The sequence below is a fragment of the Cordyceps javanica genome, chromosome 2 (assembly GCF_051103115.1).
Source record: "Cordyceps javanica chromosome 2, complete sequence".
NCBI lineage: Eukaryota > Fungi > Ascomycota > Sordariomycetes > Hypocreales > Cordycipitaceae > Cordyceps > Cordyceps javanica.
In genome coordinates, this window is record NC_139296.1 from 947,300 (window position 1) to 974,157 (window position 26,858).

General features: G+C 51.9%; 5 protein-coding genes and 1 non-coding gene across 6 annotated transcripts; 3 read left to right on the plus strand and 3 right to left on the minus strand.

The window, feature by feature from the left end:
• Nucleotides 1-497: 497 nt before the first annotated feature.
• V2A60_002791 (phosphatidate cytidylyltransferase) lies at nt 498-2,145 on the minus strand (the record flags this gene model as incomplete). The annotated part of the gene is made up of 4 exons (XM_083254137.1): nt 498-539; nt 599-1,404; nt 1,502-1,880; nt 2,002-2,145. 4 exons carry the CDS (start codon nt 2,143-2,145, stop codon nt 498-500), a joined length of 1,371 nt encoding a protein of 456 aa, XP_083110263.1.
• A 2,345-nt stretch (nt 2,146-4,490) lies between these two features.
• V2A60_002792 (carbonate dehydratase NCE103) lies at nt 4,491-5,168 on the plus strand (the record flags this gene model as incomplete). Its single annotated transcript, XM_083254138.1, has 1 exon — nt 4,491-5,168. The coding sequence occupies one exon, from the start codon at nt 4,491-4,493 to the stop codon at nt 5,166-5,168; it is 678 nt and encodes a 225-aa protein (XP_083110264.1).
• Nucleotides 5,169-6,127: 959 nt separating this feature from the next.
• V2A60_002793 lies at nt 6,128-6,228 on the plus strand. Its single transcript has one exon. It is a non-coding gene; the product is annotated as a tRNA-Ile (tRNA).
• Nucleotides 6,229-6,607: 379 nt separating this feature from the next.
• On the plus strand, nt 6,608-9,034 carry V2A60_002794 (Rad26 family protein; the record flags this gene model as incomplete). The annotated part of the gene is made up of 2 exons (XM_083254139.1): nt 6,608-7,693; nt 7,748-9,034. The coding sequence occupies 2 exons, from the start codon at nt 6,608-6,610 to the stop codon at nt 9,032-9,034; spliced, it is 2,373 nt and encodes a 790-aa protein (XP_083110265.1).
• A 403-nt stretch (nt 9,035-9,437) lies between these two features.
• Nucleotides 9,438-10,214, minus strand: V2A60_002795 (uncharacterized protein; the record flags this gene model as incomplete). The annotated part of the gene is made up of 1 exon (XM_083254140.1): nt 9,438-10,214. The coding sequence occupies one exon, from the start codon at nt 10,212-10,214 to the stop codon at nt 9,438-9,440; it is 777 nt and encodes a 258-aa protein (XP_083110266.1).
• Nucleotides 10,215-12,160: 1,946 nt separating this feature from the next.
• Nucleotides 12,161-25,732, minus strand: V2A60_002796 (uncharacterized protein; the record flags this gene model as incomplete). Its single annotated transcript, XM_083254141.1, has 3 exons — nt 12,161-14,136; nt 14,971-16,751; nt 17,451-25,732. 3 exons carry the CDS (start codon nt 25,730-25,732, stop codon nt 12,161-12,163), a joined length of 12,039 nt encoding a protein of 4,012 aa, XP_083110267.1.
• Nucleotides 25,733-26,858: the final 1,126 nt, after the last annotated feature.

A 26,858-nucleotide genomic window follows, 5' to 3' on the forward strand; every position in this document is an offset into this window, starting at 1 on the left:
CATACACACACACACATCTTAGCTTTCAATCTAAAGATTGAAGCAATGAGAAAATCTTTTGTCAAGAGGGGAAATACACAGGCCTTGCATACGTGTCTTTTATGTTTTTGCGGCATCGTCATATTTTGTTGGCGCTTTTTCATGAATTTCCTTTCTGTCTTGGATGATGAGAGAACAAGGAAAATGGGAGGAGTAGAAGGGGAGGGAGAGGGAGAAGAATTAGAAAAAGAAAAAAAATAGGACAAAGCCGAAGAGGTGGCAACAAGACTCATTTATATATCGCAAGAAACCCCCAATTTTGGTATCGAGTGTTGAGCTCGTACTAGATTGACTAATTCAATTTTTGATCCGCCGGATTGTAAGAATGCATATATGCTGCGTGCATATGAGAGAGAATACAGAATTCATGAAGCGGAACGCATGAAATTTTGTCAAGGGGAGACAACACGAAAAGAGAACCAGGAAAAAAAAGCAATTCGATCATTCATCGCATCTACTCATTGGCCGGCGGCCATAGCGTGATCAATACATGCAGCAAGCTATCATTCGAGTCAGCTGGTGAGATCGGAGGAGGAAACAAACATCTTGCGGTACATACAGCTTCGGGAACAATGCCCTGGTTGCCGAGATATCGGCACATGCTCTTGACAAGCTCGACTTGGTCGTCGGGGCCGAGTCTAGTAATGGCGGTTTCCAGCACGGTGCCGAGGTCAACCTTGTAAATGGCGATAAAGGTGTGAAAGTACATGTAGGCAAAGAAGCCCATAATGAACTGGCAATCCATGCGGTCCGTCATGCCGCCGTGTCCGGGGATGGAGTCGCCAAAGTCCTTGATCTTGAAGCTGCGTTTCAGGCCCGAGGCGAAGAAGCCGCCAAAGGGCGCAATGAGCGAAGCAAAAGAGGCGAGGACAAAGGTGTGGAGCTGAATCGGGGCAAAGGTGAGGGTAATGGTGCGGTGCTGCGGCAGGAAGAAGAACTGCGGAATCTCGTAGGTGGCGGGCAGGAAGACGGGGTTGGGGGTGCACTGCAGGCCGGTGAAGATGTTGGCGCCGAGGTCGTTGACGGGGCAGATGAAGAACTTGGACTGCATCATGAGGTTGGAGAGGAAGATGCCAAAGATGACGGTCATGATCCAGGCGCCGACAAAGCCCTCGACAGTCTTTTTCGGCGAGAGCTTGATGAGCTGGGTGCGGCCAAAGGCGATGCCGCAAATGTAGGCAAAGATGTCGTTGGTGATGACGAGGGAGGCGGGCAGGAAGAACCAGATCATGCCCTCAAAGATGTTGTTCATGACAAAGTGCGCCTGGACGACGATGAGGTAGAGGGCCATGTGCGTCCAGGCAAAGTTGGTAAACTGGAACTTGTAGTGGCCGGCCTTGAGCGAGGCGACGAAGAAGACGAATCCTGGGGAGACTCGAGGTTAGCTTGCGAGAGCAGAGGCAAGCGACTGCGCAGCGAAGAGTCGCGGCAGAGGGCCTGGGCGCGGGCGCCGTGTGCTTACCAAAGACATAGAGAATGAAGCTGATGAAGCGGTGGTGAGTAGCGAGCGGAAGCAGCACCTTGTCAACCAGGACAATGTGCTTGAAGTAGTAGATGACGCTCTCGCCGTACAAAAAGTACATGGTGGTGGCGAGCCAGTACCAGTTGAGGCTCTTGGTCGATCGTAGGGAGCGGGCGCGGCTGGGCACGTTGGCGATGGCAATAACCTCCTTGAAGGAGATGATCTGGACGGCGGTGACAATGGCAATCATGTAGATGTGGCCCATGAAGAGGGCACCGAAAAAGACGCCCATCATGACAAAGGTCCATAGCGTCCGCGTCCAAAAGTTGGCCTTTTTCTTTTCGTACTCGGCTCTTTGCTCCTCGGGGGTGGGCGGTTTCTATGGAGGCGCAAGGAACACGGTTAGTTCTCCTGCGGCTTGGGTGGCGCAAACGGGCAGCTAGAAAGGGGGAGAAGGGAGCTGGCAAGCCAGCGCTTGACTGCCTTGCACCAAAACATACCTCATCGACAGTTTCGAGTGTCAAATGCGCCTTGCTGCGCGAGGGAGAGCCATCCTCGCTGACGTCGCTGAAGCTGGACCGACGGCCCTCTGAGCCGCTGCCGTTGCCGGACTTGTGGGAGAAGCGAACGCCGCGTCTAGCCATGACTGGCTACTGTGTGCTTTTTTTGTGTGTGGTGAGGCTGCCGTTCCAATTGCTTTTTCGTTTCCAAATATCAGAGACTGTCCTTTGCGCAGAGCGAGGTCGCGAGATGCTGATGTTGTTGTTTCGTTTGACGATGGGCCGGCAAAGGCGGCAGCGACGGCGGCGAAAAAAGCAAGGTGGCGGCGGCGATGACGATGTCCAGCCCGAGCCTAGAAGATAGCAAGCTGCTCCGGTGTCTGCGGCAAAATGAGGGGGCAGCGCAGCTCCTTGACGAAATGCAAATTTGAGCAAAGGAGGTCGTCGTCGAGGAGAAGAGGACGGGGGGGGGGGGGGGGGGGGGTAGGTTTTGGTGGACGGGGAGAGGAGGTATGTGACGTCGAGAAATGTTGTTGAGCGCTGACCATGGATTTCTTTGGACTCTTTGGATTAGCTGGCCTCCGTTCCAGTTTTTTTTTTCCTTCGGTGTTCTTGGGAGTCTAAGTAAGTATTTCCCAGTCTGAGCCAAGGTAAGGTTACTTTTGCAGTTGGGGGGCTGGACGGGGACAGCGGAGCAATCGGGTCGACTTTTCGCAGCGGAAGCACCGGTGGAGGTTTTTTAGGTTGGCAGGCTTGTTAGTAGGTACTTACTTCGCCCATACCTAAAGATACTTAGTAGCCGTATGATGATGCTTTTCTTCGAGGTAGCAGTGCATTGTGGCTTGTGAGGGCGGGGCGTTCCAGGGGACTTGGCGCTGGAAAGCGCTGGGAATTGGCTTGACATCAACGGACAAGCGTGCTGTATTACCAGTCTTGGGCGTTGTCTAGGTACCTCCCCGTTTGCTCCCAGGTACCTAAGCTACTAACTACCTAAGCACTGGGTATACTTGGGACGCTCAAAGGTGGAGAGGGACCAGCCGAGGGACAGCGAAATGTGGAGCACACTTGGGGCTTGAGGTGGCTGGTGCAGGAGCTCTGGCCTTGTCAAGATGGATGAAGCTGGGGAAAAGGGAGCAGCGGTGCTGAATTTTGACTAGAGCACAGGAGGCTCAACAATGACGAAAAAAATCAGGGCGACTCTTCAACGTCGGTCCAAGCCACTGCATTTTTTTTTTACATCAATATCCTAGGCGGGCATAGAGTATCTGGTGCGGCTCTGCGCTCATGCCGACTAGCCAAGGTTTCGTGCTAACTCAAGCAGCTACTTATCCGGGCGGATTGCCCAGGTATTGCTGGCAAAGCCGCATGTGGCGTTTTTCCATCTACCTAGGGACAGGTAAGTATATAGTTACTCAGGTACTCAACAAGAATCCATCCACCACCAACAAACAGCTGCATGGATTCCCCTCGTCAGTACGGAGTACTCCATACAGACTAATATATTCTTATTTGTATCCGTATTTTGGTGGGAAACAGCACAAGGCGGCGTGATTGGTACTGCGAGTTGGCCACATGCCCCTAAAAGTGATGCAATAATCTACTTATACCCCGTACGTTAATAGGTGCTGCAATACGTCCTGCGCCAAGCCGGAATGATCAGCCACAAGCTGCATTATAAGCTGTATTTACAGGTGCGGTCTGCTGTAAGCTTGTGGTAAACATGGCCAAAGCAGCGCCCTGACGGCACCGAAGCCTCGCAAGACACGCTGTATTCCCTACCTGGAGTAAGTAAGTAGGCGCCTTGCCAGACAGAGTACCTAGGTACCTAGACACGTAAATAGCTAGGTAGGTACCTACCTAGGGCGGTACGGCCTTCATCCTCTCCAAACAAACGACATCTCCCATCTCAACTTTAATCAATCTTACCTGCACCTGTCACTTTCCCTCCTCTAGCCACACCAATCATCTTCAACGTAAGACGCTAAAACTTGTTCTTTGTCTGACCCTTTCTTACATCTTAGTTGGCTCTTACACACAGAGGATAAACTGCTGGACCACCACCATCCACTCAACAACTCAACCAGTCGCACATGCCGCTACTGCACCAGCCCGGCTCCTGAACCCACACACACTACACCTACTGCCGCCAACGTCATTCGCTCACATCAATCCAAGCAAACACTACTCACTATCTCGACTTGCTCTTACAAACCTGCGATTACTCCCGACCTGTTACACGACTCCCCGGCATAAATATCCCGCTCGCCCACTACCCCTCTCTCATCTACCCCTCCCTCTCCCCCTTGATGCTGCCGATTCGCACCTTGGCTCGACCTCTGCGCTCGACCTTGACCAGGCAAGCTCCATTTGCGCCTCGCCAGACTCTTGCGCTTACCAACCGATTTGCTGCCGGCGCCACACGTCTCGCAAGCTCTTGCTGCGACGGCTCAAACCACCCTCACCCACCCGCGACCTCGCGACCCAAAATCATGGCCGGCTCTAGCCCCAAGGACGTCGAGGAGTACCTCCAGCAGTCCCACGATCGCATCTTCGAAAACAACCGCCAGTGGGCCGCCCGCAAGAAGGAGCAGGATCCGGGGTTCTTTGTCAGCCTGAGTGCTGGCCAATCCCCCAATTACCTCTGGATCGGATGCAGTGACTCGCGCATCCCAGCCGAGCAGATTACTGGTCTCGAGCCCGGCGAGACGTTTGTCCACCGCAACATTGCCAACCTTGTTGTCAACACCGATCTCAATGTCATGAGCGTCATCAACTACGCTGTCCGCCACCTCGGCGTCAAGCACATCGTCGTCTGCGGCCACTACGGCTGCGGTGGTGTCAAGGCTGCCATGACCCCCAAGGACCTGGGCATCCTCAACCCCTGGCTGCGAAACATCCGCGACGTCTATCGGCTGCACGAGGATGAACTCGACGCCATTACCGACGAGGAGAAGCGCTACAACCGTCTCGTCGAGCTCAACGTTGTTGAACAGTGCCGCAACGTCATCAAGACCGCCGCCGTTCAGCAGTCTTACAAGAAGAACCAGTATCCTATTGTTCACGGCTGGGTCTTTGGCTTCAACGATGGCCTCCTCACCGATCTCAAGATTGACTTTAAGGAGATGCTTGGCAAGGTCCAGAAGATCTACAACCTCGCCGACGAGTAAATTCGCCGCCAGAGCTGTTACACCATAGCAAAAAAAAAATCACAACAATAAAAATACCGCCGCATGTACTTTGCGTCGTTTTCGTAATACGGGAAAAGTGTTTTGGAAACAGCAACGGGGCTTTTTGGGGCAAAGTGGAAGGACCGGCCAGCTGTTGTCGTAGGCGTTGGGAGCATGAGGCGAGAGTAGCATCACTAGAAGAAGAGCTTCTATCGAGGCGTTGAATACAGAGTTTACGGTGCGGTATTTGCATCACCACCAATGAGAGGGAAAAATTTCACAAAGTCGACCGGCAAAATTGTGACTGTAGCATTTTGACGGATTGCCGAAGCTAGCCTAGCATATCCACGCTAGCCAGGACGACTTCGGAGCATGAGCCAGTCTCAACCGCTAGGCGACGAATATTTTTGGATGGTGAATTGTATACTTATTAGACACTTCGACCGTCGTGGTTGAGCGGAAAATGACGAGGGGTTATTTGCATCTTGTAGCTTTTCTTGGCTCGGAATGGGGGAAAGTAAGGTAAAAGGAAAAAAAAAAACACGAAGCCTTCGCCATCAGATTGAAAAGAAAATCCCGATAGCTATTCTCAACAGACTCCACAACCAGCAGCCAACAGAGTATAACAAACACGCATAGGCGCTATGCGACTAGGCTCCGATGATCTTGCTGTGACATCATGCTGATACAGGGTATAATAATGGTGAACCTCCGCTTTGCCGCGGCATGCAACACAGTGGCATGCAACCCAGTTGCGACGCATCGCTTCCAGCTCAGCAGTCGCTATGCAAAGAGCTGTTTACAAAGCTTTCTGCGAGATGTTCCGGCAGAAGCTTCTTGCTCTATCACAGCCTGCTACCGGCCCCTCTGCTCCAACAACCGTCACCTCTGCTGCTCGTCTGTGCTCTTGGAACCAGATAGCTCGGCCCCGACGCATCGAAATCCCCTTCTATCCCGAGGCTCGTGTAGCTCAGGTGGTTAGAGCGTCGTACTAATACCGGGCGAATATCGTCGATTATTGGTGATGCGAAGGTCGTAGGTTCAAGCCCTGCCATGAGCACAAAGTTGGGATCGCATTCTTTTTGCCGTCCTCGGCAGTCGTTTTGCCAAGACGAGCTTGAAAGAAATAGCAACGACAGCTGTTTCACGATTTGTTACGCGTGTTCCAACACTACATGAAAATCCGAGGCAGGAAGGAGCCGTTATGATGAAGAGAGGTCATGGTTACCAGCTACAGCTGCGCCTGGATCCGTGTACACGCTACACGTGCCACACAACCCCACCAGCCCTCCAGATCTACCAAGACAACGTGAACGCAACATATAATATGATAACTACTTAAAACCTTGCCAGGACTACGCAGTTCTGCAATCGCTCGACAACCCCCCCGCCGGCGGTGGCCTAAATGGCCAAATCTTGCTGGCGCTCATTTCTCCAGCATGGACTTGGATGAATTTTCCGACGACGGTCTCGACGATCTTCCCGAGAACGCTCTCCGCGAGATTGAAAACCAGGCTATCCAGTTCACGCAGGCACAAGCGCAGCCAACGCAAGACCAGCCGCGATCTTCCATAGACGTCCGAGCCCAACAGTCTGATTATGGCTGGGAAGAGGACGATGACCTGGACACCGCCCAGGTCGTCAACGACGCTGGCGTGCCCGTGGGTCGACGGCCCGGCTTCCCCAAGGCGCCGGCCCAGATTCCTACCAATGCGCCGCGACGAGCCATACCGCCGATTCCGAACCCTCAATGGAATCCGTCCACGGCTCAGAGCGCCCGGCCGAACGCGTCACTGGCGCAGCCGCCTCCTTTACGCACAGGCGTCGTCGCCGCCGCCGCCGCCGCCTCCCAGCGCTTCAACCCTTCGCAAGCGTCCGCCGCCGGGGGCGGGCAGGCTCCGCTGCTCACGCAGACCCAGCCCGGCGACGTGCTTTCGGCCCTCCAGATCCGAATCCGCGCGCTCGAATACGACCTCAACGCCGCGCGGGGCGAGGCGTCCATCATCCGCGCCAACTCGGTCAAGGCCCAGCGCGAGTTTGACGCGCAGGTCTCCCAGCTGAAAAAGGCCAATGCCGAACAGCTCGATAAGCACAGCCGCGCCGTCGAGGCGGCCGTCGCGGCCGAGCGCTCCGCCCACACGGAGCTGCAGTTCCTCCAGCAGGACATGAAGGAGGTCAGCGACCGCGCGCGGAGAAGGGACGCCGCCGGCCCGCCGGGCAGCATCGCCACGACGCCGAAAAAGGCCGGCGGCAGGAGCTGGGGCATCGCCGACGGCTTCGACGAGATGGACGTCGCCATGAGCCCCAGCAAGGGACGCGGAAGGGGCCGATCGGCCGGCTCTGTCGCCGCCAATGTGGGCGAGCGCACGCCGACCAAGGGCAAAAGAAAGCGGCCAGTGGTGGACAGCCCGGTGGCGGCCCTCGAGATTGACACCGTGGACAGCGTCATGGGCGATGACAAGCCGGACCTGTCGCAGTCCTCACAGCACCGGACCACTGTTCCCCCTCCCGCGCCGCCTTATGAGGTTTGTTTCTTCTGTCTGCCGCGCCATTTATCAAGTGCTAATCGTTCGCCACAGTTCCTGCAGCTCATTCTAGACCATGGAAGTTTTCATCATCAACCGCCCACTTTTGACATTCTGTCTCGCTTTTCCTTCCCGTCCGACACGACATCTGCGTCACTAGCCTCCAAAATCTTCGAACGGCTGCCGCTCATGGGCAACCCACACCAGCCCATGCAGCTGCAGGTTGACTTTGCTGAGACAATCATCGGGCTCTGGCTCCGCTGCTTCGAAGAGCACTACTGGGCGCCCATCAAATACCTGATGTCGCTCCTATCTTTCACCTTTCAGCTTCACGTTACCTCGGTTGCTCCACTCGTTGCTCGGAATCTGTTACCCATTGCGCAGTCAACAATCTGCCTGGTTGCTGACACTCTGCAGTCGCGATTGCCAGACGGAAACTTTCCAAAGCAGCAAGAATATAAATATTATGAAGAACATGTTGATACTGTCGAAGCCATGTCGCTTTTGCACATGTGTGCTCTCGCTTGCGCGACGTCACACGACGATGTACAACTTGGGTTTGAGCATGGTCTCTCTTCTTTTTGGAAACTCATGACCCTCGATATGGTTGTCATATTATTGTCACCCAAGCAGCGATTTCACGATATTGTCAACATGCTAGACTTGTTATCTACCTCTTCAACTCCGGATTCGGTAGGTCCCATAACAGAGGAAAAAGAGCCGCAACTTGTCGCTCGAATAATGATCGAACGCGTCTCTGCTAGGCTTGTGGAGGGTCCGCGATCACCGCACACCCAGACGCAGAAAAGGACGATACGGGCAACCGCTCTTCGTACCCTCATTGCTTTTGCTCGATATCCGTTTGGCGCCTTGCAGCTCGCTACGCACGACAACGCTCTGCCGCGTCTCATGACCTGCTTGTGCACGTCCATCGATGAGCTCTACGATCAGCCCATCTCGTCCACGTTTCTACCCGAGCCGCCAGTACCAGCTGACGAGGATGTCTGCGGGGGTTCTGCCTCCAATCATGCCGTCAAGATGGACGAGGCCAGCGCTACTCCTGAGCTGAGCCGCATTATCTCGCAGTGCGTGCTTCTCCTCCACGCCTTCGTCACGGACCCTTGTACGGCTGATGCCGCTGACATGAGCCGCAAGCTATCCGTATTTCACGGCGGCAGCCAGCGCCAGCTCTTGGCACTTGGCCGCCTGACTTTTGCGGAGGAAGATCTGATCATGGAAGCCGGCATCGACAGCGAGATTGTCGAAGCGGCGCATGAGCTGCTTGAACTAGCCGTGTCGCCTGATGAGGGCGAGGTTGTAAGCGAGGCATTTGGGCCATGAGCATGTGATGATGGATACAATAGCGAAATGCTACAGCTGGGACATGTGCTTCGCATACCGCGGAATTCCGGTTGATGATTGCTCTCATTAATCATTATATAAGTATGTAATGTACACTTAGATTCTATATTACGCCCAGTTTTTTGAGACAGCGCTTCGGCACTTTGCTCTTGCGGCTTGTTCCACTAATACACAATGAACACGCAAGACTCTCCAAACGTGCCAACTACCACTTTGAGGATGATGGCGGGAAAAGAGGAAAACACTGAAAGAGCCTAGAGCAAATCTGCTGTCGGCTTCTACCGTTAAATTCTCTGTTTCCTTTTTTTATCTCCTTTTTTTAGTTTTTTTTTTTTTTTTTTCTGCATTTGATCTCGCAGGAGTATGCCATGCCGGCACAATCCTACGCGTCCAACCCCATGGACTTGCGGATCGCCACGTTGGGCACGATCCAAGAGGGCCCCAGGCGAAATGCGCCGCTGGCCGGCAGGCCGGAATCTTTGGCCCCCATGGCCATCTCGGTCAGGAAGCGGCCGAGCAGCGGTGTGGGCGAGTGGGTGCCGGGCATGGCCGCTCTCATGACGGGGCCGAGGACGGCGATGCCGGCGCGGTAGAGCAGGCCCGGATCCGGGATGTACGGCTTGATGGCGTCGTGCTGCGACGCGTCGACGAACCCGGGCCGGACCGAGTCGACCCGCAGCGCGCCGCGCGAGGCGGCCGCGAGGTCGGCCAGGCCCTGCTCCGTCTCGCCCTTGACGCGGGCGAAGAGGGCGGAGAAGCGGCCGGGCGTCTGCGTCGCGCCCTCGCCCGAGACGTACACGAAGCGAAAGGGCCCGCCGTCGCCGCCGTCGTCGCCGCCGAGGCCGGCAAAGGACGCCGCCGCCGCCAGGGCGTAGTCCTTGGTGATGGCGACGTACTCGTCGCGGCCGACCTTTGTCTGGCTGATGCCGAGCGCCCACACGCAGCCCTGCGCGCCGCGCAGCTGGCCCAGGACGTCGGCGTCGTACGCGGCAAAGTCGCGGTGGATGATGACGTGCACCTTGGGGCTCCGGGCGTCGTCGGCGAGCGGGATCGGGCGCCGGCTGAGCACGGAGATCTTGGTCACGTCCTTGGCCTTGATCATGGCCTCGAGTACAGAGGACCCGACGAGGCCGGTCGCACCGGTGAGGATGAGATGCATGGGTGGTGGTAGGCAAGGTTAGGTTAGGTAGGTAGGTTAGGTGGGTAGGTAGGTAAGAGAGAAGCTGATGTTGGAAAAGACTCCGAGTCACTGTTTCTGGATTCTCCCGATGGATGGGAACTGGTACAAAGTTATAGTAATTTTCTTCTTCTCTTTCTTTTTTGCAAAGCCGGCCGCGTTGCTGTTATGCGTACGGATGTACATGGCTGCTTATCACCATTATCGCCGAAACCTAGCCCGCCTGTGCGGACCCGGACTCAGCCCGTGCGGAGTCCGTCGTCCTTCCTAGGTGTATGCACATAACAGCTGGATCTGTCTTTTTTTTTCGGCCGCAAGGCCTCCGCCTGTTCTCTAGAAAAATCAAGAGTAAAATTATGGCAAGATTTGACTCGAAGCGAAATCCATCGCAACAGCGGGACCACGTCGTATTCCACCGATGCTTGCGATGAAAGATATACTTGACCCAAAAGTTCATACCTTCGCATTCCGCACTCATCAGTCCTACCTGATCAATACCAAACAACATGTGCCGCTGAGCACCACCGCCATCGTCGCAATTGCCATATCGTTTTTCCAGCCACTCAATCCTTCTTTTCAGTAGGGACCGCTTGGGGATGGAAAGCACCGAAGCGGCCAAAAGCCTTTTGCCATGGTAGGGCAACCGGAGCCGCCGAAGTTACGCTTGGGAGCTAACCAAAGCTACCCTACACGAAAACGCCGTGACAGTAGCTTCACGTTTCCTACGTCTATATTCACCTCATTATTTCTATATGTAAGGAATTCGACTATCTTACATGAAATACGGAACATGACGCACGCAATTTCTATTCAGGTTCAATTCTCAGTATGTGTACCAACAAGAAGCTTCTATGGACGGCACATTTGAAGCGTCAGGAGTATTCCCAAGGGAACCAAATTGAAAGCATGCAACGATACCAATCGCGGCTGAAGAAAATTGGTTTCATTTCCTCGAAAGAATGACAGGCTTTATTTTGTCTCCTCGCTGGGCTCGATGTAGGCTGGCAGACGTAAGGGACCACTAATCATCACTGCCCCCTCGAAATGGTGAAAGAAGAAAAAAACAGATAAGGAATAAGAATTGTTTAACTCATTACAAGTAGCAAGCAGACTTTATTTCTCTTTTTCTGCATTATTTGCTCTATTTCTCCTATATTCGTTGCCGCAGTTCCACGTTGCCCAGACAACCGTGACCAGTCTCTACCCTCACAGTCTTCGCCTCACCACAGCTAGCCTGGCTTCTATCAAGCAATCATCGACACAATGTCGCAGTAGCTACAGCGGCGGAACATGCAGCTAGAATGACGAGTCCATGGATGATCATGTAGGCAAGGCGACTGGGTGACGCTTGTCAACGGGCAGATGGGAGACAACAGTACATAGGCGCTTAATCATATATACGGCTTTTGCCATCTCATGCAGACTGGGCAGTTTCTGCACATAATTGCTACGTGAGGCTTGTACCAATACATCAGATGTCGAAGTTACTGTACATGCATCATTTTCCTTCTTGTAAAACATGAGAGCTACAGGTATTCTAATCTGCGTCGTACGCATTCACGGGGGTTTCTGTTCTGGTGCCCTCACTGATACCCGGTCATTGTCCTTCAATTTTTGTGCCATCTTTCTACGGAACCGGATGAAGGCTCTCCATCGGAAGGGACACACCTGACTTTCAAGTGCGCTCCTGATAAAGTCAATGAAAGCAAGATCAAATGACGAGGTCAAGCCCCGAAAAATGTATAAAGGTAGGCAATGAAATGTGTCCAACCTGTGCTTTTTTACCATACCATCCTGCCATCCTATCGCTTTCCGGAGAATCAGGTTCACCTATCAAGAAAAAAAAAGACTGAATTGAGCAGCAAACAGGTGGCTCAATAAACTAACTGCTGCGTATAGAAGAAACAGTATACATATCATAATTGTGACTACTCAGACGCCTGTTGAATACTTTCTTCCAGCTGGGTAGTAAAACAAGCTATGAACGCTTCGGCACTCATCATACTACCCGCGAGAAGTGACCTATCACCACTAAGCGAGACGCTAATTGACTGCTGGTCTTGAACAGTGATGTTGAAGAAAAGTTGCTGAGGATACAAGTGAGAAATGTCCAGCTGATCCACGAGCGATGCAGACAAAGTAGAAGGTTTGGAAATGGTAAAGTAGTCTGATGCAATGGGCTCGCCTAACCTCCATCTGGAGAGCGCCTTGGTCTTGTTCGGCCGCTCTTCTAGCTGCACAGCCTGGTCGCTGTCGACGAACATGATGTTGATATGCGTGTTAAACCTGGGGCCCATCTTCCGCACATTGCCAGTCTGCGAGAATTTGGCGAGCTGTGCCAAGTGATGTTGGATGCTGGTGAGGGCGCTGGCTGGCGCATTCGCTCCCCGTTCCAGATCCACGGACATGGGCGTCACGGTAAGCGTAGGCATATTCGCCGCGGTTAGGTCTATATCCTGTGCGCCGGTCGTGGAACACAAGACGCGCGAGGCATGGCTTAGGCCAAAGGTGGGATGCGAGCGGCCCGTGAAACGCGACAAGGTTTTTGCAAAGGCGAAAAGTATCACGGCTGAGGGGTTCTTGGTGCTCGCCAGACAATCGACTGCCTCCCGCGGAATGCCCACAGATGATTTGACCTTGAAGTGCGGGCCGTGTGAGACTTGAACCGCAAGCTGTGAGTCCTCGGCCGGAAGCAGGATCGTGTCTTGGGCCCGAAGCAGATGCTGTCTCCAGTAGGAATTTTCCATGGCAAGGTCCCGCGCTCCTCGTATTTGCTGCACCTGCAGTTCAAGTGAACCATGATGCTGGAGAGCAGTGCCATGTGTCAGCATGTTTATCAAATCGCTTTCAATCATTTTGATGCTCCATGCATCGTATAGTGCATGATGGAATCGCAGAACAACTGCCTTGCCATCTGAGCCCTCCAGGAAAGATAATCGCGAAGGAGGTTTGCGCATATTTGATGGATCAGCATTTTCTTTGCTAATGTGCTGAGTGACAAGTTCTTCGATCAGTTTCCCATCGTCATGGATTACTGTAAAACGGCTTGATCCATTGTCAGCCTCGCTCAAGGTCACTTGAACCAAGTCAGCGTCTTTGCCCACGACTGCGAATGTCGTTCGAAGTATATCATGAGCTCGGACAAGCTCACTCCAGCGTCGTGCCACCATTTCTTTGTCAATATTGTCATCAAGGACCCGATACAGCCACGGAGCCTCAAAGAAGCGCTTGCCGTGGAGTAGCCATTGTTCCAGGTGTGCACGTTGGCCAGAGAGTACTGGCAGAACGGAGAGTATGAGATCCTCTGATGATTGTAGTTTTTCTGCGACAAGGCTTTTCATTTCTTGTTCTTTAGCCTGAGATTGCGATTTCTGAGTTGAAGCATGAGGCTCCACCCGTTGATCTCGCGTCCCGTTTTCAACAATGTCGCGGACACTCGCACCTTTCATAATCTGGAAGACGCTCACGATCAAGCCAGTCTTTTTGCGAACTGCATTGGCGAGTTTTATGGCCAGAATGGAGTCTATCCCGGCGTTGGCCAATTTGGTATAATAGTCGAGAGCGCGGCCCTTGCTTCGCGGGCCAAGTATCGCTTTCACGATGTCCAAAACCGCATCGCAGTGAGGCGTGTGGCCGTTCAGCTCACTCACCCTGTCTGTTTTGCTCGAACGTGCGCCATTTTTCTTTGAGTCATGTCTCGTTGTGATCTTCATTTTTGCCAGGTCAATCACTGGCTCGTGTGCGTCTCCAACGGCGATACGCATCAACATGGCCTCCACGGCACGCCCTAAAGCTTCCAGCTCAGACGAGCCCAGGTTGCCTCTCAACTTGCCACAGAGAGTGTTGCCACTGATGAAATAGTTGGCAATTAACGGATACTCGTCAAAAACTGGCCCGTCTCTGGCTTTTTGATTCGTTGTGTTGTCAGATGTTGCCCGTACCAGATGAAATAATCGCTCCGCCGGCCCCTGCGAAGCAGCCACGCCATCAAAAACGAACAGGCTTTCGAATAGTGTAGATGGCACAGACTGGCCGTCAACCAAGGAGGATCTCCACAGTGTTTGGATTCCACGCAAAGATGCTAGTGCATTCACCCCTCGTATCTCATCGCCCGTGTTTTGTACCTGTTCCAAAGCTGATGCCAAACTGCAAGCAGCGCCGTCCTTAGACAGTCGCACACGTATAGGTACAGTATTGATCATTGGCCCGAGCATGGAGCTTTGCGATTCCGTATCAAGGTTGCTAGCTGTTGAAATTGTCTCACCAAAGATCACATCTGGTTGACTGTAGAGAAGCTGGCAGAGTGCTGCTGCCCAAGCCAACTGAAGTGCAGCCTTTACTGTCACATTGTATGATTTACATCCCGACTGCAAAGCACTAAAACTAGACTCATCCAAGCAAATAGAGAAGGTCGATGATGCTTGTGAGTCATTTGCCGACAAGTTTAGCGGTATGTAGGTGTAACCACTGACAACTGTACTCCAGAATGCTTCCGAACTGCTTTGTGCGGCGGAAACCATCTTTGCAAATGGACGAAATAGATAAGTCCGGAAATCGTCATCGGAATTGAGGCGACCGTACAAGCGCGCACTATATCTTTCTTCGAGTATTCTCCATATAGAAGAGAGTGACGCGGCATCGTATAACACGTGGTGAATCTGGAATGTCACCCTGCCAAGAGCAGCTGACACAATTTTCCAATTGAACAGGTCACTTTTCTCTGTAGCTGAAACCACACCCAGCCAGGGCGCTTGACTATTTTGCGTGAAGGTAAACTGAGTGCGCAGAATCTCGCATGCTTGGATGACATCTTGCACCGCTGCGGAGAAAGCATCTAGAGACGGCGTGTCCATCTCAAGAGCTTTCCCAGAAAGTTGGATGCTGTGAGAATAGAGGTAGGCGCTCTTTGTGATTGCAAAAGATGCGCTGAGCATACCCTCTTGCATAGGTGTCGCCAAGAAGAAGAGATCCTTGGCGAGTTCTGCAAGAATGTTGTCGTATGAGTCTGAGACGGTGTCCTCTTTTTGGCTGGGCTTGTGCACGCTCTCTACGGCCTCCAGTTCTGTGCTTGTAAGACGTTTACCAAGCTTGGCCTCGGATCCGTGAACGTGATCTATAAGGCCTTGAACTGTTCGAGATTTGATGACGGCATCAACAGTCAACTTCAAACCAGTTTCCCCGCTCAGACATTTAACAAACGGTAGCACAGTAATCGAGTCAAGCCCGAGTTGGTACAAGGTCGTCGTTCCAGGCTTTGTCGAGATCTCCGGTTTTGGGAGCTGTAGGAAGCGAGAGAGAGCTATGTGGACGGAATCTGTTGCGGAAAGTTGGCCGCGATCGCTTAGGGTGGATTTTGATCCCTCTGCTTTGGGGTCTGAAATGCGAGCGAGGTTGGAAGTGTGGTGGTATACTGGAACAAACTGCCCAACAGTGGCACCTGCGGTGGCAGCGCTGCAGACTATCTTCTCGAAGATTTGAGCAGTATCTGCGAGGCGCGATGAGCTTAAGACGCCGCATGAAGAAAGTGTCAAGTCGATGCTGCCATCTGTATAGATGTCGACGTCAATAGCTAACGCCATGTCACTCTTACTCTCGGTATGCAGAGCAGTCATGCCGCCTGGCTTGTTTTCTGGCGTTACCGCCACGTCGTTGTCGATGATATTGATACTCAGTAGACTATCAAAGAGCTTTCTATCAGAGCCAACCCAGCGCTGAACCATCTCCGAAGGAACAAAGGGCATGGATCCCTGCGAGGCATCGCAGTGATACTGGTGGATTCTTTGAGTGAGTTCAGTAAGCGTCTCATCTTTAGACTGTAAATGGATTGCTTGAGTCAAGGTGTTTAAGCATGGGCCAATAAAATCATCCACACGAGGGATAGTGTGGCTGAGAAGAGGCCTTAGGGATAGGACATAGCCGTACACGACATCCGCTTTCTGTGTCAACCGGGCCAAACATAGAGCAGTGGCGAGCTGGAAAGCACTTGATAGCTGGATTTTTGAGGTAGTGTTCGATGTTGCAGCCTTAAACTTTTCTTTGAGCTGCGTTGCGGTATGACGGAATCGCAACGTTGACCGAGCAGTAGAAGATTCAATCATTGTGCCGAAGCTGTCAGTAACATAGCATGGCTGGACATCTTGTAGCAAAGTCTGCCACTGAAGTCTGACTGAATCTGTTTGCATATCGGAGAGCTGGCACTCGAAAGTGACTTGCTTCATCAACTCCAAGGAGGCGCTAGAGGAAGCCACGTCCGAAGAGGAGTTTGCATATTCTGCTTCCAGTTTTTGTTTTAAAGTACCCAAGGCTGCGCCGTCGAACAAACCATGGTGAATCGTAAGAGTGACAAAGACCTGACCTGGCTCCTTGTGTTCATCCAGCTGAACTCTGAATGGGGGTCTGTGATTCATTTGACGTACGACATCAACCATTGTGCCGAGGTTGTCAAAAGGGGAGAAAGTGGCGGCAGCAAGCACCACTTGACAGATTTCGCCACGTCCTTCGCGCTGGACAAAACAGGTCCTAAGCATTGCTTCAGAAGCTACTATTCGCTCAAATGCGGCTCTCCACCGTGAGATAATTGTTCCTTTAGGCAAAAGGTAGTGAAATTGAGCCAGATATGGGACTTGGCTCACTGTATCATGCCCTTCGGGATTCCTAGTCAACCACGATAGTGAATGTGCCACTAGCGCGGCTTGCAGTGGAAGACAAGGCAGAACAGCCTCGATATTCAAGTCTTTCAGACCAAAAGATTCCTTCTCTGTCTCAGACAGAACGATTTCGAGCTCCTGTGATCTCGCAATGGCTTGTAGAGGCTCATATCCAGCTGATGAGGGGCTAGCAGCATCGTCTTTGTCGGTAGATTGTGCTATTGATCCAATAGTGCATCCTGCTGCAAGCAGAGTTGTCATGCTGACATTGGCGAAACCTTTTCTTCTCAAGATTGACATCAAGTGAACGGCCGAAAGACTGTCCACACCCAGCTGAGCAATGGAACTCGTTGCCGAAGCTAGAATTTTGCTACCCACTGCTTCCTCCACAGCTTCCAGGATGATTGTTTCCTTCGCGTCTAGATGCTTTTCCACTGTACCTACAGTCGTTGGAAGAGTCTCGTACGTATGAGTTTGACCACCGAAAAAATCATTTCCTAGCCGTTTAAGCTGCTTTGTATCTACTTTGCCAGACGCTGCTAGGTAGGGAATCTTGGACACCCAGACCAACGTTGGTACCATGAAAGCCGGGAGCTTTTCGTCACACTTTTGCCCAATAACATTAAAAAGATCTTGTTGTGCCTGGGGAAGGTTGTGTACGACTTGGGAGTCTGCTTCTAGCTCCCTCCTCAGCAAGTCTCGCGCATCACGGGCAACAAACCCCATAAGGACCTGCTGGTTGTTCGCATTTGGATTAGATACAACGGCGGCAGCAAAGTCGAGATGGCCCTCGCCAACAGAGGACTCTTTTAGAAAAGTGACAACCTCTCCAAGTTCAAGCCTCTGACCCCGAACCTTGGTCTGCTGGTCGATTCTTCCCAGGAATTCGAGCGTCCCATCATGCATCATTCGCATCATGTCGCCAGTCCTGTAAACGCGTTTCTCGCCCCAGTTAGGCAAATGGATTGTGCAAAAGCTTTTTGCGGTCTCATCTGGTCTATCCAAGTAGCCTATGGCAACTTGTGGGCCTGCGATACAGAGTTCGCCGGGCTGGCCTCTCATTGCAAGGACTGCATCGCCTTCTGAGGTGTGGCATATCAACAAGGCTTCGAGGCCATGAAGGGGCAGTCCAAGGTTGCGCGAGTTGGAGTTGTGATTGACGGCATGTCCCAAGCAGCCAATTGTGACTTCTGTAGGTCCATAGAAGTTGAAAAGTGTAGCTCTCCCATGGTCGTCTGCAGCAGTGGGACCGGCAGGGCTGGACCACATGTCGAGAAGCTCAGACGATGCTTGTTCCCCTCCAGTGGTGATTACCCGTACTGTTGGTACATCGGAATGTTTCAGGCCCATTTTGGTCAGAACAGAAGGGACAGAGCCGAAATGGGTGATTTCTGAGTGCTTGATGACTTGATGCAGACTGGCTAGCATGGAGTTGCGATCCTTGCCAATCACCACACGATACCCCAAATACCAAGGCACAAACATTTGCGTAAGATGTGGATCGAAAGCACGAGATGTGAGGTTCAGGTATTTACCAGAATTGCCTAACGTTGCGGTGGCGGGAGCATGTTCCACCAGCCTGGTACTGAACGCTTCAATGAAGCTGCACAAATTTTGGGCTGACACCCGGACGCCTTTTGGCCGACCAGAAGAGCCTGAAGTGTAGAGAAGATAGCCGCCATTGATTATCGGTTCACGTGTCCACGAGCGTGGCCACGACGATACTGTGTCAATCGCATCATTACCGTCTGGGACAAGAAAGACAGGAGGATCATCATTGCGATCGAGACCAAGTGTATTTTCGAGATCGGCCGTGGTTATGACCAATTTCGCCTTTGCATCGCGTATGATGAGTTGCTTTCGTGCGAGTGGCAAGTCTTCGTCTATAGGAAGGTATACAAAACCAGCACGGAATATTGCCAATGTCACGGCCAGAGACATAATATCACGGGCCATATACATTGCCACAACATCATCGGTGTGGAGTTGCGCTGCATGAGTTGTAAGCTTGGTAGCTATTGCATTTGTGAGTGTGTTGAGCTGGCCGTAGGTAATTTGGCGGGTGAGAATTGTGTCATCCAAGGCGTCCGACTCCTCAAATACCAATTCCTCGGCGGCGATCCAGTCAGGAGAGTTGCTTGCGTGTATAGCAACTGTATCGGTGGGATCAACCTGTTGGGGAGAAGCAGACAAAGTCTTTCCGCTAACAGAAACGAGGTTGCGTGCGAATCGATTGCGAAGCTGACAAAGTGCAGTGTCAGGCGAGCCCACCATAGCATTCATAAATTCGAGGGTCTGCTGCAACATTAAGTCGAGCTGTCCCTGAGAAATTTGGCGACCATCTCCAGTCAGCTCGATCGTCTTCTCTGCTTCAAAGATGTTCAAAGCTAGTGGGTGTTCCACATTGAGTGACAGCGCCATGTCCTGTTCTTTGAACATCTGTAGGGCGAGTGAGGTAGGCTGCTCTATATCACTGTGCGGCGCTGGGTGATAGACAAAAATACCAGGAAGAGGTAGATTTGTGCCATTGTTGGCCTTCTTGAAGGCTCTTTTCAAATCAACTGGATGTAAATTCCGGAGAACATGTGAATACTTTGCTGAATCCCTCGACATATTTTCCCAAAGCTCACTGGCTGAAGAAGAGCTCGCTCGAATAACGACAGGGATAGTGGCAATAGCTGGACCCATGACACTTTCAAGATCTGGATGAATGATTCTCTGCGAAACAGTTTGGCCCAATATCACCGCATCCAATTCCATGTACCATGCCAGTATGCAACCGAATGCAGACTGGAATGCAATGGGGACGCTGGGATATGCGGCGTCTCGTGATTTGAAGATGGCCGGAACAGCTGCTCTTGCACATAGAATCTCTCTTGATTGCTTTTGCCGCGACTGTGTCAGGTCGGGAAAGGGGCCGTTAGTTGGACCTACTGCTTTCTGCAACTCCATTAGTTGAGCAGCCCACAAAGAAGCTGCTTCTTCTCTTTGTTCAGTTGTAGGCAGTAGACCTAGCTCCAGTCCTCTTTCAAACTGAAGTGTGCAATCGGGGCTCAGGTGATTTGAGTCGCGGTACAGCGCTGTGACAGTTTCTAGCAGAATCTGCGAAGAGACTCCGTCGTAGAGTGCGTGATGCATGCTTAGCATTAGCTTGTGCTCGCTCTCTGTATAGGTAACAGCCCACGGAGGCCTATCTGTCTTGGAAGGCTGAAGTTCAGTCTGTAGTTTCCTGGCGTGGTCACCCAGATCACCTTGCGAGCAAGTGGTCCAATAAACCTTTGCATTACTTCGAACAAACTGGAGGATAGTGGATGAGATGCCGTGTGCACGAGCCCAGGAAATACTGCTATCACTCCCCTCGATATCAAATAGTGTCAAAGGAAAGAAAACAGATCGAAGAATGTCAAACCGCTGGGTGCATTTTTCCCACGCCGCTTCAAGGCGTTGAGCGTCAATTTGTTCCATGTGACTTAAATCAAATACTCGATGCGTCCAGTATGCGCCACCATCAAGCATTGTCTCAACAAGGAGTGATTCTTGCATGGGCGTGGCAGGCAGTACGCACAGTGTATCTTGTGGCCGCATAGATCCCTCAAGTTTGTTTGTCAAATCCTCTCGAATATTGGCCAACCATGAATGATCGGCTCGCGTGTTATCAGATTCCGCAATCATTGTTTCAGGGGTAGCTTCGCATCGGGGTCGCACTGCATCGGTAACAACATTGATGAGCTCGCCGAGAATCTGACATCGCATTAGGCTTAGAACATTGATCGGGCACTCGAGCTCTCGTTTCAAGTACCAGGCGAGTTTGGTTATTTGAAGAGAGCTCAAACCTAAAGCTGCTAGTGTGTTATCTGGAGAATTTCTCTCCGGCGGGATTTCCAGGTAAGCGGTGATCATGTCGACTATCGGCAATTCCTCCTCACTCCAATGTTCTGTTTTCGATGCGTCAACTCCGCCTGAAGGGTCCGCAAGAACACCGCGAGCTGACAACTTGAGATCAGAACTTTGGTAAATCTCCCGCAGTACTTTTCGGTCAACTTTATTGGAGGCAGTCCTCGGCATAGAACCGTCTAGTATAATGACATGGCCCGGTACCATATAAGCCGGCAGGAGATCTTTTGCTCTTTGGATAACCTGTGAACGTATACTGTCTGTGTCGATGTCTGACGTCTTGATGGACACAAAAGTAACGACAACTTTGCTTTTGCTCTCAGCATCAGACCCAGGCAGAGGAAGATACAAAGTTTCAACATGTTCAATAGCTGCCTCTTCAGACTTGACGGTTGCGCATGCGGCACTGATTTCGCTCAACTCGATGCGAATACCCGTGATCTTAACCAAGTCGTCGTTTCTGCCAAGAAACTCGAACCCGTGATCGTTGAGGCGCACCATGTCACCAGTCAAGTAAATGAGACCGTCGATCGCATTTGCATTGGTAATAAAAGACTTGGTGGTTTTGGTTTTGTTGGCTAGATAGCCTTTACCGACTTGCAAGCCTCCAAGAGCCAGCTCTCCAACGCCGTATCTCGGAACGAGCTCCCAGCGCTTTTGTTGGCCATGTGCCATTTCAACTTCTCGAACGACAAAAGCTGTGCAAGAATTCAAGGGAAAGCCGACATTGGCAGCTTTGGCTGGCTCTCGAGTTTTACCACGAAACTGCCTCATTGTGGACACAACAGCGTTTTCAGCAGGCCCGTAAGTGTTGTAGGCCGCAGTGGTAATGTCTGGCGCTGCCCACGCATGTGCAACATCTTCCGTTAGTTTTTCGCCGATGAATGTTACATAATGCAGTGTTGAGCCCCTGATCTCCTCCACTGCGATACTTGCGCCAAATGACGGCGTCAGATGGGCGTGCGTGGGACGTGCTTTCCAGATAAAGTCGACAAATGTTCCCAGTATTAGTTCACGAGTCCCGCTCACGACACAGCCTGCGAGACCCCAAGTGTAAAATAGATCTTGTACAAACACATCGAAGGTGTACGAGGACAGCTGTAATGTGCGAACTTGGCCCGCTTTGTCGTCGTGTGCGACTTGAATCTGTAGATCCTTCATGGCCTGGAATGCAGCAGAATGCGGGATCATGACACCTTTTGGCTCACCAGTGGTTCCTGATGTCCAAAGGAGGTATGCCAAATCTGTACCACAAATGCTTCCCGGAGAGAGGGTGCCGGTCCGGGGGTTTGGTCTCACCAATAACTCATGATTGGCGTATTCATCCATTATGATGACACGCCAGCCATGCAAGCTCTCTTGCGAAAGACACGGTTCGACCAAATGAAGAGACTCTTTGTTCGTTAGAAGCACATTACTTTGTGTTCTCGCAATGAGAGATGTTCGTCTCTGAATAGGAGACGTATCGTCAATCGGGCACCATGCCGAGCCTGCCTTCAGAATAGCCAGAATAGCGACATACAAGTCGACACTGCGCTGAATACAGATGGGAATAACCTCGGCATTCTCCTGTCTGAGTATGTTGGCTAGGCCATTCGCCCTAGAGTCGAGCTCCCGGTAGCTGACATCAGTGGGAGGAGTGTCTAACGAAGTGTAGAATGTAAGCGCCACTCGATCGGGGGTGGCTGCAGCTTGGCTCTCAAATTGAGAGTGAAGAAGTGTAGCATGGGATTCAGCGCTGTGGCTCTGGTCAGTTGCATTTCCCTCTACAGAAAGAAGGTGCCTTGGGAGCCGAGACGGGAGCGCCTGAACCAAGTCATAGGGGTCTGCGCCGAGGAAAACGTCTACGAGCCCAGCTAGTTGCCTCGCCACGAAACCAGCTGACACTTTTGAGAGAGTGTCTTCATGATATGTGATTTTGAAAGTCATTCCATCGCCAAAATACTCGGGGCTACCAGGGAGTCCACCACTAGGCGGAATTACCTCCGCAAAGATGGCGAAGTCGTACCGAATCGCGCGACTGCGGGCTTCCGTCCAGGGAAATGAAGCTACTTCGGGCTCACGTTTCTCATCCGAATCCGTATAAGCTTGTAGAGCTAAAGCGGTGTTGTACGGAAGGGCTCTTAGAACGCCGAATGATGTGTGTCTTTTTGTTTGCGCCACTCGAGACTTGGCATTCAGAGCTTCGAGTAACTCCTGCACGGTCTGGGAGCTTGGAAGAGCGACCCGACAAGGTACAACAGAAAAGTCAGGCGCGTGGGTAGGGGTATGATGACCAGATAAGACACTCCCAAATGTGACATCAAGCGTATCTGCCTCGGAGAGGAGGCTGATCAAAACACACCAGGCGGCTTGGACGATAGAGAGTGGTGAGGAGTTCAGGATGCGACTGCGGCTCTCGAGGTACGCCCATGATAGCTCACTTTGGTGCTGTACCATGCCAAAGTCTTTTTTTTCTTTGGATTGTCCAAACTCGGCATTGTTCCCGCTCAGGGATCCCAAGCTCTCAGCTTCCTGTCCAACGAGCTCGTCTTGCCACATACGATCGGTTGCAGGATCCAGGCCAGAAGCCCAGTCAACAACTGAATCGAAGATACTGTTTCTCTGTGGCAAGGTTTGACCCGAAAAGCAACTGGCAATATCCAGAAGGAGGAGCTGGATTGAAGCGCCATCACAAATACAGTGCGCAAAGCTCAAGATAAGCACAACTGGACTTGCGATATCTTGATCCTCTTCAATGACCTGGATCTGATATAGTATGTTTGACTCGAGGTTCATCTTTGCCGCTGCATTTTCTACCAAATCGTCGATCCCACTGTCGAGGTACTGTGCGCAAACCTTCTGATGTGTGATGCGGGGCGAGGCTTCAGTGATCTGGGACCAAGCATCTTGTGTGACAACAACTTGCGCGAAAGGGGAAAACGAATCGTCGCATGGAATCATCATGGACCGGTAGATTGGCTGCAGGGAGATGACCGATTCAATGCTGTGCATCAAGGCTGGAACACATGTGCCGGCTCTCAATCGTAGGATGGAGTGACTGATGTAGTTGCGTGCATCCATGGCAAAGCTCACAGCTAGCTGACTCTGTGTGTTGGTGGCTGGCAATATGGCTTCAACATCTCTTGGTGTGACATTCAACTTGGAAAGTGCTTCAGGCATGTTTTTCCTGGAAAACTCGGCGACTCGAAGTCTCGCCTGCTCGCGTTTGCCCTCTGCAAACGCGGAAAAAAAGACGGAGCGAATGCTGGCATCCGCTCCAAGAAGCTGTGCTAGTGATGGTTGAAGCTGACTATACCGAGGGTCTTCTTGGCCGAGGTCGCTTCGAGACCAGCGATGTCGGATATCGCGTAAAAATCGCATTGCTAAGAGGCTATCCAGGCCCGTGCTCGCAAGCAAGGTTGTGGCATTGATGGTTTGGTTTGTGCCCAGAATGTTGGACACCATCTCAAGTAGCTCGTCTTCCAGTTTTGCGTCACTCTCATTGCTCAACGGGCTACGTCTCCCGATGTCCACGTCTCGAGAGGTGGGATAGTTGTGTTGCTCCAGGTGTACTTGCACGTATTCAGCTGCTTTTGCGCGATTTTTCTTCCCTGATGAAGATTTTGGCAATTCCTCAACATTGAGAAGCCTGAACGGTCTCATGTAATCTGGAAGATACTGGTGCGCGACCCTCATGCAATCACGCTCAACCGAGCCAAAATCATCTCTGGAATCTGGGTCGAGCACAATTAGGCTGACAACCTTCTCTGACCCGGACACGGAACCTTGCGGTCTCCAAACGACGGAGAGAGTTTCTCGAATTTGAGGCACCTTCTCTGTTAGGATGCTTTCGATTTCAGCCAGTTCCACACGCCGCCCACTCAGCTTGACTTGATCGTCTGAGATGCGGCCTAGGAACTCAATAATGGGATTTCCTCGATCGTCCCATACAATTCTGGCGCGATCTCCTGATTTATAGCCACGACCCCATGTATCATCGTCGAAAAAGGCAGCTGCTGTCTCGCTTTCTCTGTTAATATAGCCTGTTTGGCTAATTTGTGGTCCGATCAGGACGAGTTCTCCTGTAGCGCCCATGGGGACAGGCCTCAAGGTCAACGTCGAGGCTGCCTCGGTATAGCCCTCGTCGACAATGAGAACGCCACACGTTGATAGGGGCGTTCCTATTACAGACCCGCGCTGCCCGGATGGCACATGTGCCTGAGCGATGCAGTATATCGCAGCCTCCGTCGGGCCATATCCATTATAGAGACCGCTCGGCTTCCCTACCGATCGACTGATCGCGGCGGCGTTGTAGGGCGCAAAGTCTTGAATTATTCTAGTGGTGAGGCTCTCGCCACCGAGCATCAGACCTTTGATAGACGAAGGGTCGAGCAGACTGGCAAAACTCGGTGTGATATTCGTAATGTCAGCTTTCAATGTGGTGAGAACCTTGTCTAGATTCTGAAGAGTAAAATCTCGTGGAGCACAACAGAGTGTCGACCCAGTGCTGAGAGTCCAGAATATCTCGAAGATGGAGATATCAAACGTAGGCGCTGCTCCTTGGAACCATCGAAGTTGTTGTGTGTTGGTTGGGCCCAGAAGTTGACCGAAGCCATAGTGGGAGCTCAAGGCCGATATAGTGCATGCTGCTGAAGCATGACTGATCGCCACACCTTTTGCCCTGCCAGTCGTTCCCGATGTATACAAAACGTATGCTGTACTTGTGCTTGGTATCGTGGGAGTCCCCTTCTCCAGTGAGCAGCTGGTTGAGACGTCACAAGCTCTGAGGTATGGGGTTGTATCCAACAACGGCTTGGCCGACATGGCCGATGCCGCTGATGGCGCGGAACCAGCTACAAGAACAGTGATGGGCTGAAGATCTTCGAATAGAGCTTGCAGCCTTTCTTTCGGGGTATCGTGTGCGATAGGACAGAATGCCAGGCCTGCCTTGAGAATGGCAATGTAGCTAATGTACATTTCTGGACACGGTCCGATCAGAACGGCCACAGCTGCGGGCGATGGCAACGTTTGAAGCTCTGTACAGGTACGCAATAACTCTGCAGCTAAGGCACTTGATGCAGTTTCCAATTGCTTGTACGTGTACTGGACTCTCTTGCCACTATCCAGGTCAATGAGAAACTCTAATGCAATGGCCTGCGGAGTCTCGGCCGCACGTTGTTCAAACCAAGCATGAAGCAGGGGATTGTGATTGTCAAAGCTGCCAATCGCCTCATGGTCTCTGGTTTCTTTCGGAATTGAATAGTTTGGGAAAATAGGCGGCGGTGAAAGCGCTGGTGGACAATTTAACACCGACGGTCTTGTCCACTCGGTGGTGTGAGGAAGCCCAGACTGCAGCCCTCGGACGATGTCATCTAGCATCGTTCCAATGCTGTCCAAAGCCGGTTGCGGTACAATGTTGGCATATGAAACCAAATTCAGGGCACCGCCTGGGGCAGGGAGATGAAGCTGAAGTGCCTGCCTGCCATGTTAGTGATATGGTCCGATTTGCGTTTAGCTAAAGCGCTTACCCTGCCATGTCCAACTGAGATGTCCGTTGAGATTGTTTCAGATCCCGTATACGGCATAAACTCAAAAGCCAGGTGCGAATCCGAATGCCGTCTATTTGTTTCGGAAGGCAAGACTCGAATGTAACCCCCACGGTTCGAGTCATGGACATAATATGACTCTCCTGGGTTTATAACAAGAAGTTGCGATGCCACCTTTAGAAAAGCTTGAACGATGAACGAATCGTCCAAGTTGGGCTTCAGAGTACTCGTCCAATGAGCAAGCTCTCCGGTCTCCTGGTAAACCGCAGATAAATTATAGGAGCGGGTGTGCAGTGGCCGCAGCCTGGTTGCTGTTGGTTGAGGAGGGTCCATTTCGAGCAGTTCGCGACGTCGTATGTCAATTTTGCCAACCACTTGACGTATACTTGCCGGTTCTGCAGCTCTTTAAAGTGTGTTTCTTTTATTAGGAAGCCTAAGACCCTTTTCGCTACTTGGTTACTTCTCTACCAATTATCAAGGAGCGGCGTCGGCAAGGCCTTAATACAGAGCGTCGTCACTCATATCCACCAACTGTCAAGAGCGGCAAGCAGAAGACA